Source organism: Mugil cephalus, chromosome 2, assembly GCF_022458985.1.
Source record: "Mugil cephalus isolate CIBA_MC_2020 chromosome 2, CIBA_Mcephalus_1.1, whole genome shotgun sequence".
NCBI classification, from domain to species: Eukaryota; Metazoa; Chordata; class Actinopteri; order Mugiliformes; family Mugilidae; genus Mugil; species Mugil cephalus.
The window spans coordinates 16237729-16253163 of NC_061771.1; the positions used below are offsets into that span (position 1 = coordinate 16237729).

Genomic DNA, 15435 nt, shown 5'->3' on the forward strand with positions numbered 1-15435 from the left:
ATGTTGCAATATGAGAAAATCTCCTAGTAATAAAAATATAACGACAGTAGATTGTCTGTTGTTATTCCTATACTATAACTGACCTTTAGTTGAAGGCAGTTGTTTCTTCTCTTGGTTTACACCGATTGCTTTCAGCTTTTTTTTTTTTTTTTTTTAAATTCCAATGAGCAGCACAGAAATCTGAGCAAATGAAATAACCTTTCTACATTCGGTCCAGTGGTGTTTGATGTAATTAGTGCTTTGCCGTCTCAGCCACCAGAGCCAAGATGAGCATGATGAACTCCATGTCGCGCATGCGCGGCCAGGAGAAAGGGCCGGGCTACACGCAGACCGAGACCATCCTGGGAGAGTCCATGCAGAGGTTCGGCCGGGAGCTCGGGGAGGACTCTAACTTTGGTGAGCCGCAGCACATTAACACTTCTGACAAGAGCTTTAACAGTCTTCACGAGAACAAAGTGGTATAATTCTATTCCCTGAAGACCGCGGCAACAATGAAAAATGTATGAGCCACTTCTCCAGACAAAATGCCTGCGGTTCACTTTACTTATTTCACAGAGGAAGGCATTAAAGTGATGTTTCAATAAAGGCACGTATCTTTAAAATCCTAAACTATAATGAGATGTCATGAATTACCGTACAGTTAATTTCTAAATCTGTGTTTCTCTTTTCCAGGCCTTGCCCTGATTGATGCTGGGGAAGCCATGCGTGAGCTTGGAGAGGTTAAAGATGCTCTGGACATGGAGGTGAAGCAGAACTTCATCGACCCACTGCAGAACCTCCATGAAAAAGACCTCAAGGAGATTCAGGTACAGACCAAGGAGGAGAAAAAAAACGAATGAAAGTCACCTATATGTCAAAGATTCCTGTTAATTTTTTGTCTGTTTGTGTTTTGTTTGCAGCACCACCTGAAGAAAATGGAGGGCCGCCGCCTGGACTTTGATTATAAGAAGAAACGTCAGGGCAAAGTGACAGATGACGAGCTCAAAGCGGCGCTGGAGAAGTTCGACGACTCCAAGGAAATTGCTGAGCAGAGCATGTTCAATCTGTTGGAGTGCGACGTAAGGATCCCTTTGTCTTCCTGAACGAACTGGGCTCAACATATGTGACACCACCCCCATCTCATTCTACATAACACTATTTATGGAGCAAATATTTTAAAAACCCACAATTCAGATACGCTAAAGAGCCACAAGAGTCAGACTCAGTTCTGCTGCGTGGTTTGAGTTTATGAATCTGCCGTCAGTCTTCCATGGTTTCATTCTCATGGGATAACGTCAGTTTGTACATTGTGCTACATCACAAAAAGTGCATCTGTTTACTTGATACAAACATAGACTGACATGAAAAACATTTTAATGTCATAATGTATACATCTTTATGCCTCACAATGTCCCAACACAGAAACAAGCTTGTCAGATTTCCTTCCTTTGTGTTGCTCCACACACAACATCTCCATGTAAAACAGACTAGAAGACAAACAACACGTAATGTTTTCTTCTGCAGTGGTTGTATCTTTCTCAAAACAGTATCATTCCCAGTGTATGCTTATATTCTAACTACTATATTTATAGTAAGCACTTTTTGAATCCATCATTTAGTGATGGTATCATTAATCATCATATTAAACAGTAGTTGGCTATTTATCAGAAGCCATTTTGGATCATGAGGTTTTCATGTACGGTAGCTCTGAGTGTTCAAACTAAGTCATCAGATGAGGAAATAATTGAGACGTTCGCCCCAAGTCTCTAAACTTAAAGTTCATTCATTCATGGCTGAGTTGTGTGGATGTGTAGTGGATCCTGCTTCTTCTCTGGGTGCCCACAGATTGAACAGGTGAGCCAGCTGGCCGCGCTGGTCCACGCTCAGGTGGAGTATCACAGCCGGGCTGCTGAGATCCTCACACAGCTTTCCAGTAAGATAGACGAACGGTCAGTACCGGCTTCGCAAACTTCAGTGGCTCAGCTACAATAACACGTAGAATGTCAGGCATTGTTGTTTTCACAGTAAGACGTTTGAACCAAGGGTTGTTTGTCTTCCTCCCTGAAGGATAAGGGACACTTCCACCAAACCGAGGAAAGAGTTTGCCCCGAAGCCACGTACATCTCTGGACTTCTCCATCAGTGAGAACCATAACGGAGGCATCCACGGGGCTCGTTCTCCAGGTGAGACCCTGAATGTAACCTCAGCGTTCAGAAACACGTCCAGAAACTAGTCTTGATAATGTACATATACTGATGATTAGCATCAGGGAATCCCGTGGAAACACACACACACAAAAAAAATAAATAAAATGTTTTAATATTGTTTCCTAAAGGGTAGCTTCTGGACTGGTTTCAGTTCATTTCTTTATTTCTTTGAACCCTTCCTGTTTTTGATTTTTACTGTAAACTCTCAAATAGATTTTTTTTTTTTTCAGTTGTACTTCACACATTTCACGGTATCTATGTCCTGATATTACATCATTCCCTGCAGATATTCCACAATAAAAGCCTTCCAGGGAGGAGAAAGACGCCTCCTATAGGAGCAATAATGCTTCACCTCCTTTTAAGGCTTCTAGCATGATACATAATACATTTTTGCACAAGCATAGACAAAAGCATAAATACTCAAAAAACAACATCTTAATCATTTTCTTTCATATAATAGTTCTATTTTAAAGTAAACTATTCCAGTTAGTTTTTTTTAACCAGTGTAAAAATAAATTTAAGACTAAAGCAATAAACCATATTTGAGCGTTTACAGTACGTTTTATTGTCTAATTTTTGTGTTTCTTTTCCCCAGACGTTTTCCCCACATTTATTACCTGCACTAAACAGAATGTCCTCCAGTCCAGATCAAATAAATACAACTCTGCACTCTTCTCTTTCCCTTTATGATTTTTGTTTGTATTTTGTAGGTGCGAGGTCTCCAGGTGAGCCAGGTCAAACTGTGCTTTTCTTTTCTGTCGATTAGCTTCCAGCGTCTTTGTGCTCATCACATCTTTTCATTTTCATTGAAAACTCAGAGCTACTTCTACCTCCCCCACCCCCACCCCCCACCCCCTTCGTGCTGTCCCCCCTCCCTTTGCAGCAAGGTCTCCAGGTGAGACAAAAGTGACTCCCCGAGAGATACCACCATATCTCGTCATCACCTTTCTCATTTCCTCATTTGATTTTTTTATTTATTTATTTATTTTTTTTGTGGAAAGAAAATGGTTGTTCTGAAACGATCCCAAAAAACTGCAGAAAATCAAGTGCCGTCCACTTGACTTACGAAGAACGGCCGATCAACAGTGGCAATAAAAAGCTCACATAGCAGCGGACGAGCATTTCCTCTTTCTGCTTTGGTCTCTCGTCAGATTTCTGATCTTATCCTCCCGTTTCTCTCCACCTCTGTTTCAATTCGTTGTCCGTTTGTGTTTCTTTTCACTAATACCGTTTACTGACCTCATCATTGCCGCGCCCTCTGTACTTATGTAGGGTGACCAGATTTGAGTTTGTGGTGGGGGGGAAAGGGGGAACACGAATGCGATGTAAACATGTTTAGTAGAACAAAATCCTAGACAAGTTTGAAATTGTTTGACACACTTTTAGGTCTCAAAAAAAGGACATGTATGGGAGAAAGTAGACGTCTGGTCACCCTAACTTATCCATTAGTCGGTTATTTCTCCATCTAAAAGTCTGACTGCTAAAGTTCTCGATTCATCATTGTTTTCTCTTTGTTTTTTTCTCTTGCAGCAAGATCTCCAGGTGAGCAAGAGTGACATGGAGAGAGATGGAAAATCTCTTAATCACTCTTATTTCTGTCTTTCTTTAAGTGGACTTTTCAAAGTGTATTTTGTCTCGTTTTGTTTTTGGTTTGTTTTCAGTGCAGAGTTCTTTCTGTCTAACCTCCGTTTCTTCTCAGTTTTATTGTTAAAGGAACAGTTTGACATTTTTGGGAAATGTGCTTAATTGTGTGTTTGCGTGGATGAACCAGTTTAACAAATCCCACTTACAAACGCCTCTAAAGCTCACGAACAGTCGGCTTTATGTGGAATACAAACTCTAACAGATAAAACATTAATGCATGAATTCACCTTTGGAAGCTTCTAGTTCAGCACAGTGTTCGTCACCTTCTTGATTCCTTGGATCCAAAAAAAAAAAAAAGGCACCAAATTTTGATCTTTGGATCTGACTGAGAATCTAAGAACAACATTCACACTCCTATAATAGTGACTTGCCATACCATGTTTCTGGTGTCTATTTTACTCTAGATCTGACCATAATTTACAAAAGAAACCATATCCATTAAGACTCCTACTAGAAACTGAGATACTGAAAAAAATAAATTAAGTTGTGTAATTTTCTAATAGCGTTTCTACTGACTTCTGACTGAGAAGAAGTGCTGATTTAAATCTTATCTACAGAGGCTTCAGGTAACCTACATTACATTTATACTTGTGCCTCATCAGTCTGGCTCACTCCGTAAAAACAGTCACTATTCTGCCTTGTGTTTTTTGCCCACTGGATTAATTTTAGTTTCTGCTTCCTGCTTTACTTTCAACAGTGGTGTCGAAATTTTCCCAAAGATATAAATTTAGTATCTACTGAACCTCCTCAGTTAACCTTTCCTCGATGTGATGAATCTGTATCGATCCAGAACAATCAATTCAGCAACTGTGGAGATGTAAAAACAGCCAGAAATACAAAGGTGGAGACATGCGACTACCCAGCGGCCCAATTACAGCTCTTTCAGTCTGCGTCGTCACAGTGTATAATTATATTTCTGGGGAGGTGCACATCAGTTATGGTGCACTGCAACTGTAGCTACGTCATCAGATTGACACAGAAACCTAAACCGCCTATAAGTGCACTGTTTATACTCAGTAAACTCTGTGATGAGTCAGACTTTTTCTTGCTTGACGGTGACTCAGAGCTGAGAATTATCTCTCAGCTAGTGACCCGCCTGTTATTCATATACCTTTGAATTTTAGCAGATTTTAACAATTGAAAGTGAGCTTTAGAGCTGCTTGTACGCAGGTTTTTGTCACCTCCGCACAAGGCCACGTGAGCCCCATCAAGTCTGGAAGGTCACGTTTACTGCTCTTTAACACGGGTGCAATGTTTAGCCAAAAAAATATATATATTTATAGTCACTTTCCATCCTTCTGATACCGAGCTATGCATCGACTTTGCTTCAGTGTTGTGTGCTAAGCTAAAGGTGGCTCGTGACTGCCCCCTGAGGACAGAGGGTGGAAAAGTTTGCTGTGGGTATTTTTCCCTTACGTTTGACGGGCAACGCTTGTCAAACTCCACATTCAAAAACAAACTTTAACAAGCGACAGAAATGGGGTGAGAGTGGTCTAGACCCTCTCATCTGGCCTTTCCACCAGAAAGACCACTGATAAGCGCATTACCCGAAAACACTGAACTGCTCCTTTAAACGTGTTTTGCCAAGTTCTTATTTGCTGATGGTCACGCTGATCTTTCTCTTTTGCTTTGTCCCGTCCTCTCTTCCTCACTTTCAGCCAGGTCTCCAGGTGAGCCTTTCAAAAGCTTTTCCTGTGATCGTTACGTTTCTAATCTTTACGCTGCACCGTAAAGTTGGAATAAAAGATTTTTACCTGAAATGTAACAATGTGATTTACTCTTGAGAGATAATGAAATAGTGTATCTTCTCAAAAATGTACTGACCAGCGTCTACCGAACAAATAGGAATGTAAAGACTGATGATTCCAGCTTTATGGTGAACAGTGTCTTTGCAGCATTTCCTCTTCTCGCCTCCTCTAACCCCGTCCCTCTTGTCTCCAGCTCCCATGGACCAGCCCTGCTGTCGCGCACTGTATGATTTCGACCCCGAGAACGAAGGTGAGCTAGGCTTCAAGGAAGGCGACATCATCACCCTAACCAATAAGATCGACGACAACTGGTACGAAGGGATGCTCCACGGCAACTCTGGCTTTTTCCCCATCAACTATGTGGATATCCTGGTGCCGCTGCCCCACTAGGACGTCACCACTACCAGCTGTGTCTGCAACAAATCCTGGCCTCCAGCTCCTCGTTCCTTCCAGTATCCCCCTCCCCCCCGTCCCGTAACCTTTTTCCTAAACGTTCCCACTACTAACCACCTGCGCTCCGCTTTAAAGGAGCCAATACAGCAACAACACAATAACGAACAAAGATGTGAACAAGGCTAATGAGGAGTAAAAGCAAGTGTGCACCGAATGAGCGTTAAAAAAAAAGAAAAAAAAAAACTTTTAAGGAAAATGAGGAAAAATCTGCATTGATGTTGTTGCCCTCCCCCCCTTATTCCAGGAGGTACCTTCAGGCTTCCATAGTCTAATACTTTGCCCATCGCTGTCCCCGGCTTCTGTCCTGGTTTAAGTTGGCTGTCAGTCCGTCACGAGTTTATCAGAGCAGCTCTGCAGAATCACACTTTCTCTCATTCACTGTATTTTGTGCAAACCTCTACAGTAGATAGAATCTTTTCTCTCACATACTACGAAAATAATGTTGGTCCACGTGCTTCATGTTTGTTAGAGACTGTACGTCAAGCATGGTTTCAAGTGTTTTAACGTTTTATCTTATTAAAAAAAAAAAAAGAATATGTTGAGTAGTTTTGTTTCAAATAGTCCTCTTTTTAACAGTAGTCGTCTCTCTTGACATGCTCGGACAGTTTATTTATTTAATTTTATTTATTTTTTTAGAAGAAACAGCGTCCTTGTCGTGCCCTAAAAAGTCTGTCTCTCTCTAAAGGAGTTTTAATAATAATAAAAACGTTGTAGGCGGATTCATCGAGCTGACAACCGATAGTATTTTTATGTTTTACATATCAACGTGCACGTGTGATTGACTGGTCATGTGTGATTTAGATACCAAAGTTATCTGCTATTTAGCTCCGACGGGACGCGTCGGCAAAGCCAGCGTGACGCCACAGGGTCAAGCTTGCGATCTCTAGTTCTTTGGTATTTTATAAGGAGTGGGTGAAACTGTATTCTTGAGTGCGTTACACATTACATATCTGAGCCAGTGATTAGTGAAGTGGTGACATGATTTGCAGAACCCCAAGTCGTGAAGTTTCAACGGTTTGAAGTGAAAACTATGGTGCATCAGTTTCAGTCCTCCGACATGTATTTTATCAGCGACGTGAACAGTGGTTGGTGTTTTGTGATATAATAACTTATAGGACTTAACCGCTCATCGGGGGAAGACGTTTTTTTTGCTGAAGACGTGGCTCTTTCTGCTGCGTCCCTGCTAGGCCAGTTAGCGTTCCTGTAGTTTAGGTTGTCGATAAGCCACTGATTAAGATGACACTCGGTGTGAGGAAGCTGAAGGGAGGACGAAGGACGATGCGACTTAGGCTAAAAAATAACACTTTTCTTCCTGATGATATAGACGAAAAGCCACTGCGTCCCCCTCCCCGTGTCATGTCAGACCTCAGAACAAACTGTTATACATAATGTTTAGTATTCTCTGACCTGTTGTGGGCTTGTATGCGATGTTGTGTGGGATTGTGTTCACGTCTTTAAGTGATACTGCTGATAACCTGGAACACAAATCCACTTTGGTTTTTATCTTTTAGTCAGGTGAGGTGTTATTCGCCACGCTTTCACCCATCTTGTAGTAATGTTGTGCGTGTATTTTGGAGGAGGGGTGCATGCTGGGGTTTGCATACCGTCGTTGGTGTTATGCGCAGGGAGAGGGAGGGGGAGGGGGGGCGGGGCTGCGGGGGACCTCGGATGCTGAGGTATTTAAAATATACTGTCTCTGACAGTGTTCAGCATTAAAACAAACATGGATGTCTCTTTAATCAAAGGACCAATACGTTATACTCAGTAGAAACAAAATTACGTGATGCAAAATCTACTAATAAGCCGTATTATTTTATTTTATTTTATTTTATTCTATTTTATTTGTTTCCAGTGGAGAAGCACAAGTTTAACAGACAGTGTATCGGGGAAGAATAGCTATACAGGTTAAAGAAGTCATATATTTATTTATTTTCTAATTCCTTCCTTCTTTTTCTCTTTCACTTTTTTTTTTAACAATCGTGTGTATCTTTGCCCTCAATGAGGACTGTACAGCTTTTTGTGTTTTGTTTTCACCTTGTGTGTATAGTTGCGCATCTACAGTAACGTATCTTATTTTTGTAACTGTGACAAAAGTATACACATACAGTATAGATGTATATATACCGTATATTACCCAGAAGTAATGTGACAGGAGGGATTCTCTGTGCTGCACATGATTGTCTTCGGATTGTTTTTGTTTGCTTTCTGTTTTTTTTGTTTTCTTTTGTTTTATTCTTGCACTGGATTCGAAAACTGCTTGATGTAAAGAAAAAAAAATGTGATAAGTAAATGTAATTTATTCAAATAAATACCAAATAATGGTTATCGGCCTCGTGACTTTCCATTAAGACACGCACGCCTCTTTTGGGGTTTTTTTTTTTGTTTTTTGTTTTGTTCAATTGAAACGACAACTTTCCACAGTTAATTTGAGCCCAAGCTCGACGTGAAATCATTTCATATCTTGCTAAACATCCATTTTACCTCGGTGCACCTCTCTAGCCCTTGTTTTCACTACATGGCGAAGACGCAGCGTGGACTTGACTCAACAAATAGATAAAAAGATGCATTATTCATACTCCTGGTGGATTCTCTCTTGTAAGGATCCAAAAAGAAAAGAAGTAGGCCGGGTGAGAAAATCTCTTTTATAGCTCCGAGGCGACTGAAACAACTTAATAATCCGTTTGGTACAACATAATCATAGTTAGGACTGCAGCTTTACGCACCTTAAAGGCTCAGAAACATACTAAACACACGGAGTGTGTGGGAGATGGGATATACAGTGCAAACTTTTACAACCTGTACAAACAAGGAATTACAGCAGAGCTGTTGGAAACGCTATAAATCAATTTCTAGCAGCGGTAGTGGACGGGACTTTAGTGTACACACTCCATAAGCATGTAACTTTAACCACTAATCTGCTTTTACATACATTATACGTGATTCAATTAATGTAACAGTTATGATTACAGTGTAGATAAAAATCTGACAGAAATATTATAATTTAAAAAATTATATAATAATTATTTTAAATGTGATTATATATATAATATATATAATATATATATATGTGTATATATATACACAGACACACACACACACACACATATATGTATATGTATACATATATATATATATATATATACATATATAATATATATATATATTGTATAACTTATATACATTTATATACATTTTACACCTTTGCTGTTTGTTCTCGTGGTGTGTTTTTGTTTTATCCTTTTTTCTACATCATACGTCTTCAGCACGGGATCACAAAATGCTTGATTGGTTAAGCATTTAATATATATATATATACGGCCACCCTACTGTTGCACAACTTTGAAATAAAAAATAATAATAATAATATTTGAACCTGTGTATTCTTTGAATAGCTTAATATTGAATGCAAAGTTGCTCTATATCATCAGATGATGGAGCCGGGTGCAGATGGTGAGCTGGGTATTTAACACATAAGATGCCTCCACTCAGTCGTCAGTGGGTCCTCTGCACCGCAGCCACCCATCCACCCTCCTGCTGCCACCACTCCACAAAAGATAAACACGTTATTGTGCCAACACATGGACCGTAATAGCGTTTTGTTCTTGTGTGATTTTGAGCCAAGGCAATGTTGTCTGTCATGCCCTGAGAGGGTTTGAAGATCAACAACAATCTGATATGCTAGATCAAGTTGTTGAGTGTTCAGCTGCCCTCCAGCACTAACACTGATATAAACACGGAAAATACAGACATCATAGCGTGGTCTCCAGTAACGTCCCGCATATAGTCTGCCAGGTCTTTTGAACAGCATCAGAGCATGTCGCACTCTGTGTCACACACCCTGTGGCCTTTCGCTCTGCTGATTACAGCAAATATATGCACAGCCTTCCCTTTGTTTGTCGTGGTGCATGAGGAAAGACGACAAACACTTATGCAAACCATAAATTACAGTAACAGGTATTGTACAGGTGGACACTGTGGATAGAGGGCGTTCCGATTAGAAGTTGTTTATGAAACTGTGCCAGCTATCTACCCGAAGCTCTGCTGCTCTGCTGTTCAATAAAACTTACACTTGAAGTAAAGCATCCTCTAGTGGCGGTAAGCTAAAGGTGCCCCACTGAGAGAGAGCTGGTGTGTTAAAAGTTGCCTTCTCACTTAAGTATATTCATTAGCACTGAGAGGTAAATAAACTACTTCCACTGCGCCACATTTGAGAAGCAGACGTTCGACTTTTAATTTATTTATTTCATGTGAATTCAAAATGGTAATTATGTGCTTTCAGGCAAGATTTGATGCTAAGATTTGTCTTTGCATCACATTTTATTTATAGGCCGAACAATTAATTCACTAAGGGCAAACACTGTCCCGGTCGTCTCACATTTTCCAGGATGTAAATGCTCTGTTAAGTAAGTTGCTAAATTATAATCAGCTCCCATTCCTTTAGGGATTGTGCAATAACTGTGTGGAATGTGAATGTCTGCTTGTGTTCGTCTTTTGCGTCATAGGGATAATTCAGTACGTTTAACTTTTTGGGGGCTGTGCAGTGATGTGGCACTGACGCCTCGCATCGAGAAGGTTCTGGGTTCAAATCCAGGCCGACTGGGGCCTCGCTGGGCGGAGTTTGGATGTCCTCTTTGTGTTCTGCGTGGGTTCCCCCCGACTGCCTCCCATCTCCATGACGCGTTCGCCAGGTTCACTGGTGATCCTAAATTGGCCGTAAATTGTGGTAGACTGGAGACCTATCCAGGGTGCACCCCGCCTTTCATTTCACCCAGTCTCAGCTGGGATAGGCTCCAGCATCCTCCACGACCCTCTGGAGGACAAGTGGTTACAGAAAACAAAAGAACGAACCTTTAACTTTTGCACTTAACGTCTGAACTACACCTAACTTTGTTGTACATGTTACGATGGCAATAAAGTTTTATTCTATTCGATTCTACATTTATGGCAATTCATGTTTGAAAGTGGCATTATAAACCACTTTGGGCCTCATCACGGTCAGAAAAACATTAAAACAGATGCAGAAAAAACTGTTTCTTTTAACGTTTTTTTACGTTACCCACAGTGAAAATTCAGCCTCAACATTTCAGTCACAGATTCAGGTGAGCGTGATGCTTGTGGCTACAAACAGCGTGAGAAGCCTGTAACCTCGCTTCTCACTTCCTTCCTCTCCACACGGACGGACTTTCATCATTTCCAAACTCGTAGTTTTCATCTTCAGCTCAAGCTGCTCCAGGTGACATCTTTTGAGCTAATTCGTCAGCTCCCTCTCGAGTCATACATTTCTTTTTCCTAGCACTCTGCGTGATTCCAAACTGACTTGTGTAAAAACTCGGTGGAGTTTCCCTGTAAACAATGAAAAGTTTATTAAAAAATAAAATAAAAATTGTCGTCACGTACATTTACGGCTGGAATAATAGTTTCAGCTGCATCTGTGACGGAATAAACCGTCCTCCTCAACACCGGAGATGGAAAACCCCCCCTGAAAAAAAAACACACCGGCTACATGCACTCACACTCCGCTCGTCCGGGTAATGTATGTAATGGCACTTCTGACACATGCCCACACATACACACAGCACAGGCCTGAGGAGGAAAGGGGGAGATGAGGAAAGCAATCCAGTAAAAAGCATTCCTCAGACCCTCTCTCCTGGTGGGTGGCCCTCTTGGATGCAGTGCCGCCGAGACGGCAGCTCCTTTCCCCCCTAAAAAGCCTCCACAGCCATTGTGTCTGCCCACGTTGTTCTGCGTTACAGACCCTGACACACTTACATGGCTGCTGAAACTTTCTCATCATGCTGTGCTTAAATGCCAGATGATCCCTGACCCCTTGGCTCATCACCTGCTTCACTCGGTGTATTTTAAAATACAGGTATCTGCCCCGACGGGCCTCACGTGTGTGTGTGTGTGTGTGTGTGTTCTCAGTGAGAGCAGACGTTCAGACCGAAGTTCGGAAAGTTTTCCTCCTAAAATCTAGCTTGACTGGCCCGTCTGCATTAGTTGCACTCACTGATTCATTTAGCTTGCGTGTAAAGAGAGGCGATATTGCACACTCAGCCAGCCGCTAAGCTAGCCAGCCATGGCAAGCTTAAACTGGCAGGGTAGCCAGCCACTCCATCATGTTTGACACTTGAATCACCCTTAATGCATGAATGGCAGACTGCATATCTGTTCTGGCCAACCCCAAACCACAGCAGAACGCAAAGGCAACCCACACAAATCACATGTTCTACATATTCAGTGAATATCTCTCTCTGATACCACCCACAACCAGCAGAACATTAAATCAGACTCTGATACTAATTACACATGTGGAAAACACACTGTGTATATTACTATATGTACGTGAACGTAGACCAGAACCAGGACCAGGTAATGTACGTAACACACTCATTTGACAGTTTATTAGGTAAATTTATTCAAACCTCACAGGGTCTAATCCAACATCACCACAGTAAATCTTTCCTCCACGAAGGCTGCAGGGTTCATGATGTTACGAACCTGTGCTCCGTTTTAATATTTAACATTTATATCCACCTCCAGTAATTTAAACAATAGTTTCCAGGAAGGCTGCGTTATTTCCATTTTTATTGTTTATTACCTGATACGTGTAACTGAAACTTAATCAAGGACACAAAGTGCGTCACATCTTTCCTGCTGTCACATAACACTTAAAAATTCGGTGTCGTATTGTCAAAATAAATAAATAAATGCACTGGTTTTATCGCAGTGTGTGTCAAGCCAACAGGAAATGTTGTGTCTAAGTGTATAAATTAAATTATAATCCTTGGATGAAAAGTCACTATCTAAAAAAAAAAAAAAGAGTTAATAATAAATCCACAGTGTAATGACGCTCCATAAAAAATGAATGAATAAATAAATAAAAGCAATATATATATATAAAGTAAAATGTCAGAAATTTAATTCAAGTGAAAAGTGAAATTTTTCCAGAGTTGTGATTTTTTTTTTTTTTGTTGTTTGTTTGTTTGTTTGTTTGTTTTTTTTTTTTCCATTATTAATTTATGAAGTAGCTGGTTGAAGCGCAGCCAACATTTCACAATTTCTGATCTGCTCAGGTGGTTTTGTGAAACATCTTGTGGAAGCGCCATGAAGGTGAGAACCAAAAGCTGTTACGTAAAATAATTCCCTGCGGTTTGTAACAGACAAGAACAACAAAGAGGCGTCAACTCCAAACACAAACACACATTTACAAAAGTAAATGTACGTACAGATTACTGTCACAACTTTATGTTCTTAACAGCATAAAAGAGCACGTGCTCCTTGCTTTAAAACATGAAGTGTCCAATTTAGATAATGAGCTGCATATTTCTGCACCACAAACTCCTCGTTGTCTGCTTCTCCCTGTGTTTTTACAAGTGTTGGGAAAGTAAAGTACATTTTTATTGACGTGCTATATTCTGCTGTTACGTTCTTCTTTAACAACAAAACTAACACATCATTATTCATCCTTTAACAGTATTAAATTCATAATGACCTACTTTCATTTTGTTCATTTCTGCAGATTTTGCAGATTTTATTTTACCATTTCTATTTTTGTTGCAGTGACTTAGAATCGTAGTATTGTCACTTTTACTTTCAAAAAGCACTTGAACCGCCACTGCTTCATACTTTTAACAACACAAAACAGAGCGGACATTAATGAAAGCGTTTAAACACATTAAATAAAATGAATTAAGGATCGAAGAATGGTGGAGATATAAAGACAGAAAAGACAAAAGAAACCTAAAGGAGTTGAAACTGCAGAGAATTAAAACACACACACACACACACACACACACACACCGAGGAGCAGCTGTTAGTGGGAGTGTGCCATTGTGTGTCACTACATGTTTTCCTGTGGCGTTCATACATAGTTTCTCTATTCAGCAGGGAAGCCCAGCTCTCAACACCAGACTGAGGCAGCTAATACCCCTGTCTGTCAGAAACGCTCAAAGAGCAAGTGATTGGAGATGACAAACGAGGCAGTAAGACAGGTCAGGCAGCTATACGACAGCAGACGCAGACGCACAGAGGGAGAACAGAGAGGAGGAGGGAGGAGGGAGGGAGGCGGGGACGGAGAGGAGCCGTAAGTGCCAACAGAGAGGAGGTATTTTACTTGTGTGCGTCCTTGAATATTTGTCCATCATACCGTGAGGGTCTCCGGGGGTCTGACGCCGCACTTGTCTGTCAGATGTGAGTTTGTTTCCGGGGCTCTGGTCTGAACGCCGGCTCCTTCCCACGTGAGGGCCTCTGTCACTCAGGCGTACGCGCTGGAATTTAAAAGAGAGCGTGTGAAAATACAGCCAGAAAATCCTCAAATTCAAGCCCCGGAAAAAGGAAAGTGTCACGATCGGCAAACAAAAACAGTGTCTGGCCTCACCTCTCTTCGTCAGGCTTTTTCTTGTTGTCAGTGCTGCATTAGGAGGTATTAGTGTGAGGAGGCTCCACGAGGATCAAGGCAGTCTTAACGGCAACATTGTGCATAATTCTTGGCAATTTAATCCAGTTTAATTGGGCACATAAGTGAAATAATCAGTGGAAGAAAATCACCGTGATTAAAACATTTATAAAACAAGCACTGTACCGTACAGCGTCATCACTTTACTACTATAGTCGTACCTTTCATCAGGTGAAACGCACAAGGGATGCAGCATTTATCACAGGCCTCATTTGACATGTGTCCTTTCATGTGTCTTAAGACGAAAAGAGTCTCAAGATGAAAAACATTTCAAATTGATACTCCGTCAAAGTTCACAACGTGGGCACGTCAACAAGGAAGTGTTGTTGCTATTTTATGATGGCCTCGCGCCAACGACAGTTTCAAATTCTCCCGCTGAGATGCCAAACCTCAAGCATTTCTCCCTCTCTGTAGTTCAGTTTCATGAACAGAAACAGATTGATCGCAATACTTTGACTTAGGCAGACTTTAATGATCCACAAGGGAAATTGTTTGCCCATAGTAGCTTAGTTGTGACAAAAAGTCTGGACGTCTGGATGGAGTAAGGAATAAAATAAGTCCTGTAGAGTTCACTAGGGCAGTGGAGCTGAATCATTCTGCTGGAGAACGAGCTCCTCTGTCCCTCTAATGTCTGGTGTAGTGGATGGGATGGACTGTCCATGATGGAGAGCAGCTTATCCAGCGTCCTCCTGTCCCTCACTGAGACAAACGTCTCCAACTCCCAATCACATGTTCAAGACTTTCGGATCAATTTGTTGATGCTACTGAAAGACTCCAGTAACTCAGTTGCACACTCTACATAAATATAAATATTGTGCAGTACCAGATTTTATTTAAAAAAATTACAATAATTACCGAAAGCGTTCAGCCTTTTATGAACAGGTCTTCGGGAGTTCATAGGATAAATTCATTAACTAATCAAATCTAATCTTCCGTATCTTGATTGCTC

General features: G+C 41.0%; 1 protein-coding gene across 9 annotated transcripts in view; it reads left to right on the top strand.

The window, feature by feature from the left end:
• Positions 1 to 8356, top strand: part of sh3gl2a (SH3 domain containing GRB2 like 2a, endophilin A1) — a 31808-nt gene extending 23452 nt beyond the window's left edge. For 2 of the 9 annotated variants that reach the window (XM_047578180.1, XM_047578187.1), the window contains 9 exons: positions 253 to 396; positions 673 to 806; positions 900 to 1058; positions 1825 to 1928; positions 2047 to 2162; positions 2897 to 2911; positions 3717 to 3728; positions 5489 to 5500; positions 5772 to 8356. In XM_047578180.1, coding sequence (XP_047434136.1) covers positions 253 to 396; positions 673 to 806; positions 900 to 1058; positions 1825 to 1928; positions 2047 to 2162; positions 2897 to 2911; positions 3717 to 3728; positions 5489 to 5500; positions 5772 to 5968 — 893 coding nt within the window. In that variant the 3' untranslated portion in view covers positions 5969 to 8356. Of the gene's footprint in view, positions 1 to 252; positions 397 to 672; positions 807 to 899; positions 1059 to 1824; positions 1929 to 2046; positions 2163 to 2896; positions 2921 to 3716; positions 3729 to 4657; positions 4662 to 5488; positions 5501 to 5763 lie in introns of all 9 variants that reach the window. The other 7 variants (XM_047578181.1, XM_047578183.1, XM_047578182.1 and 4 more) reach the window with 7 other exon arrangements.
• Positions 8357 to 15435: the final 7079 nt, after the last annotated feature.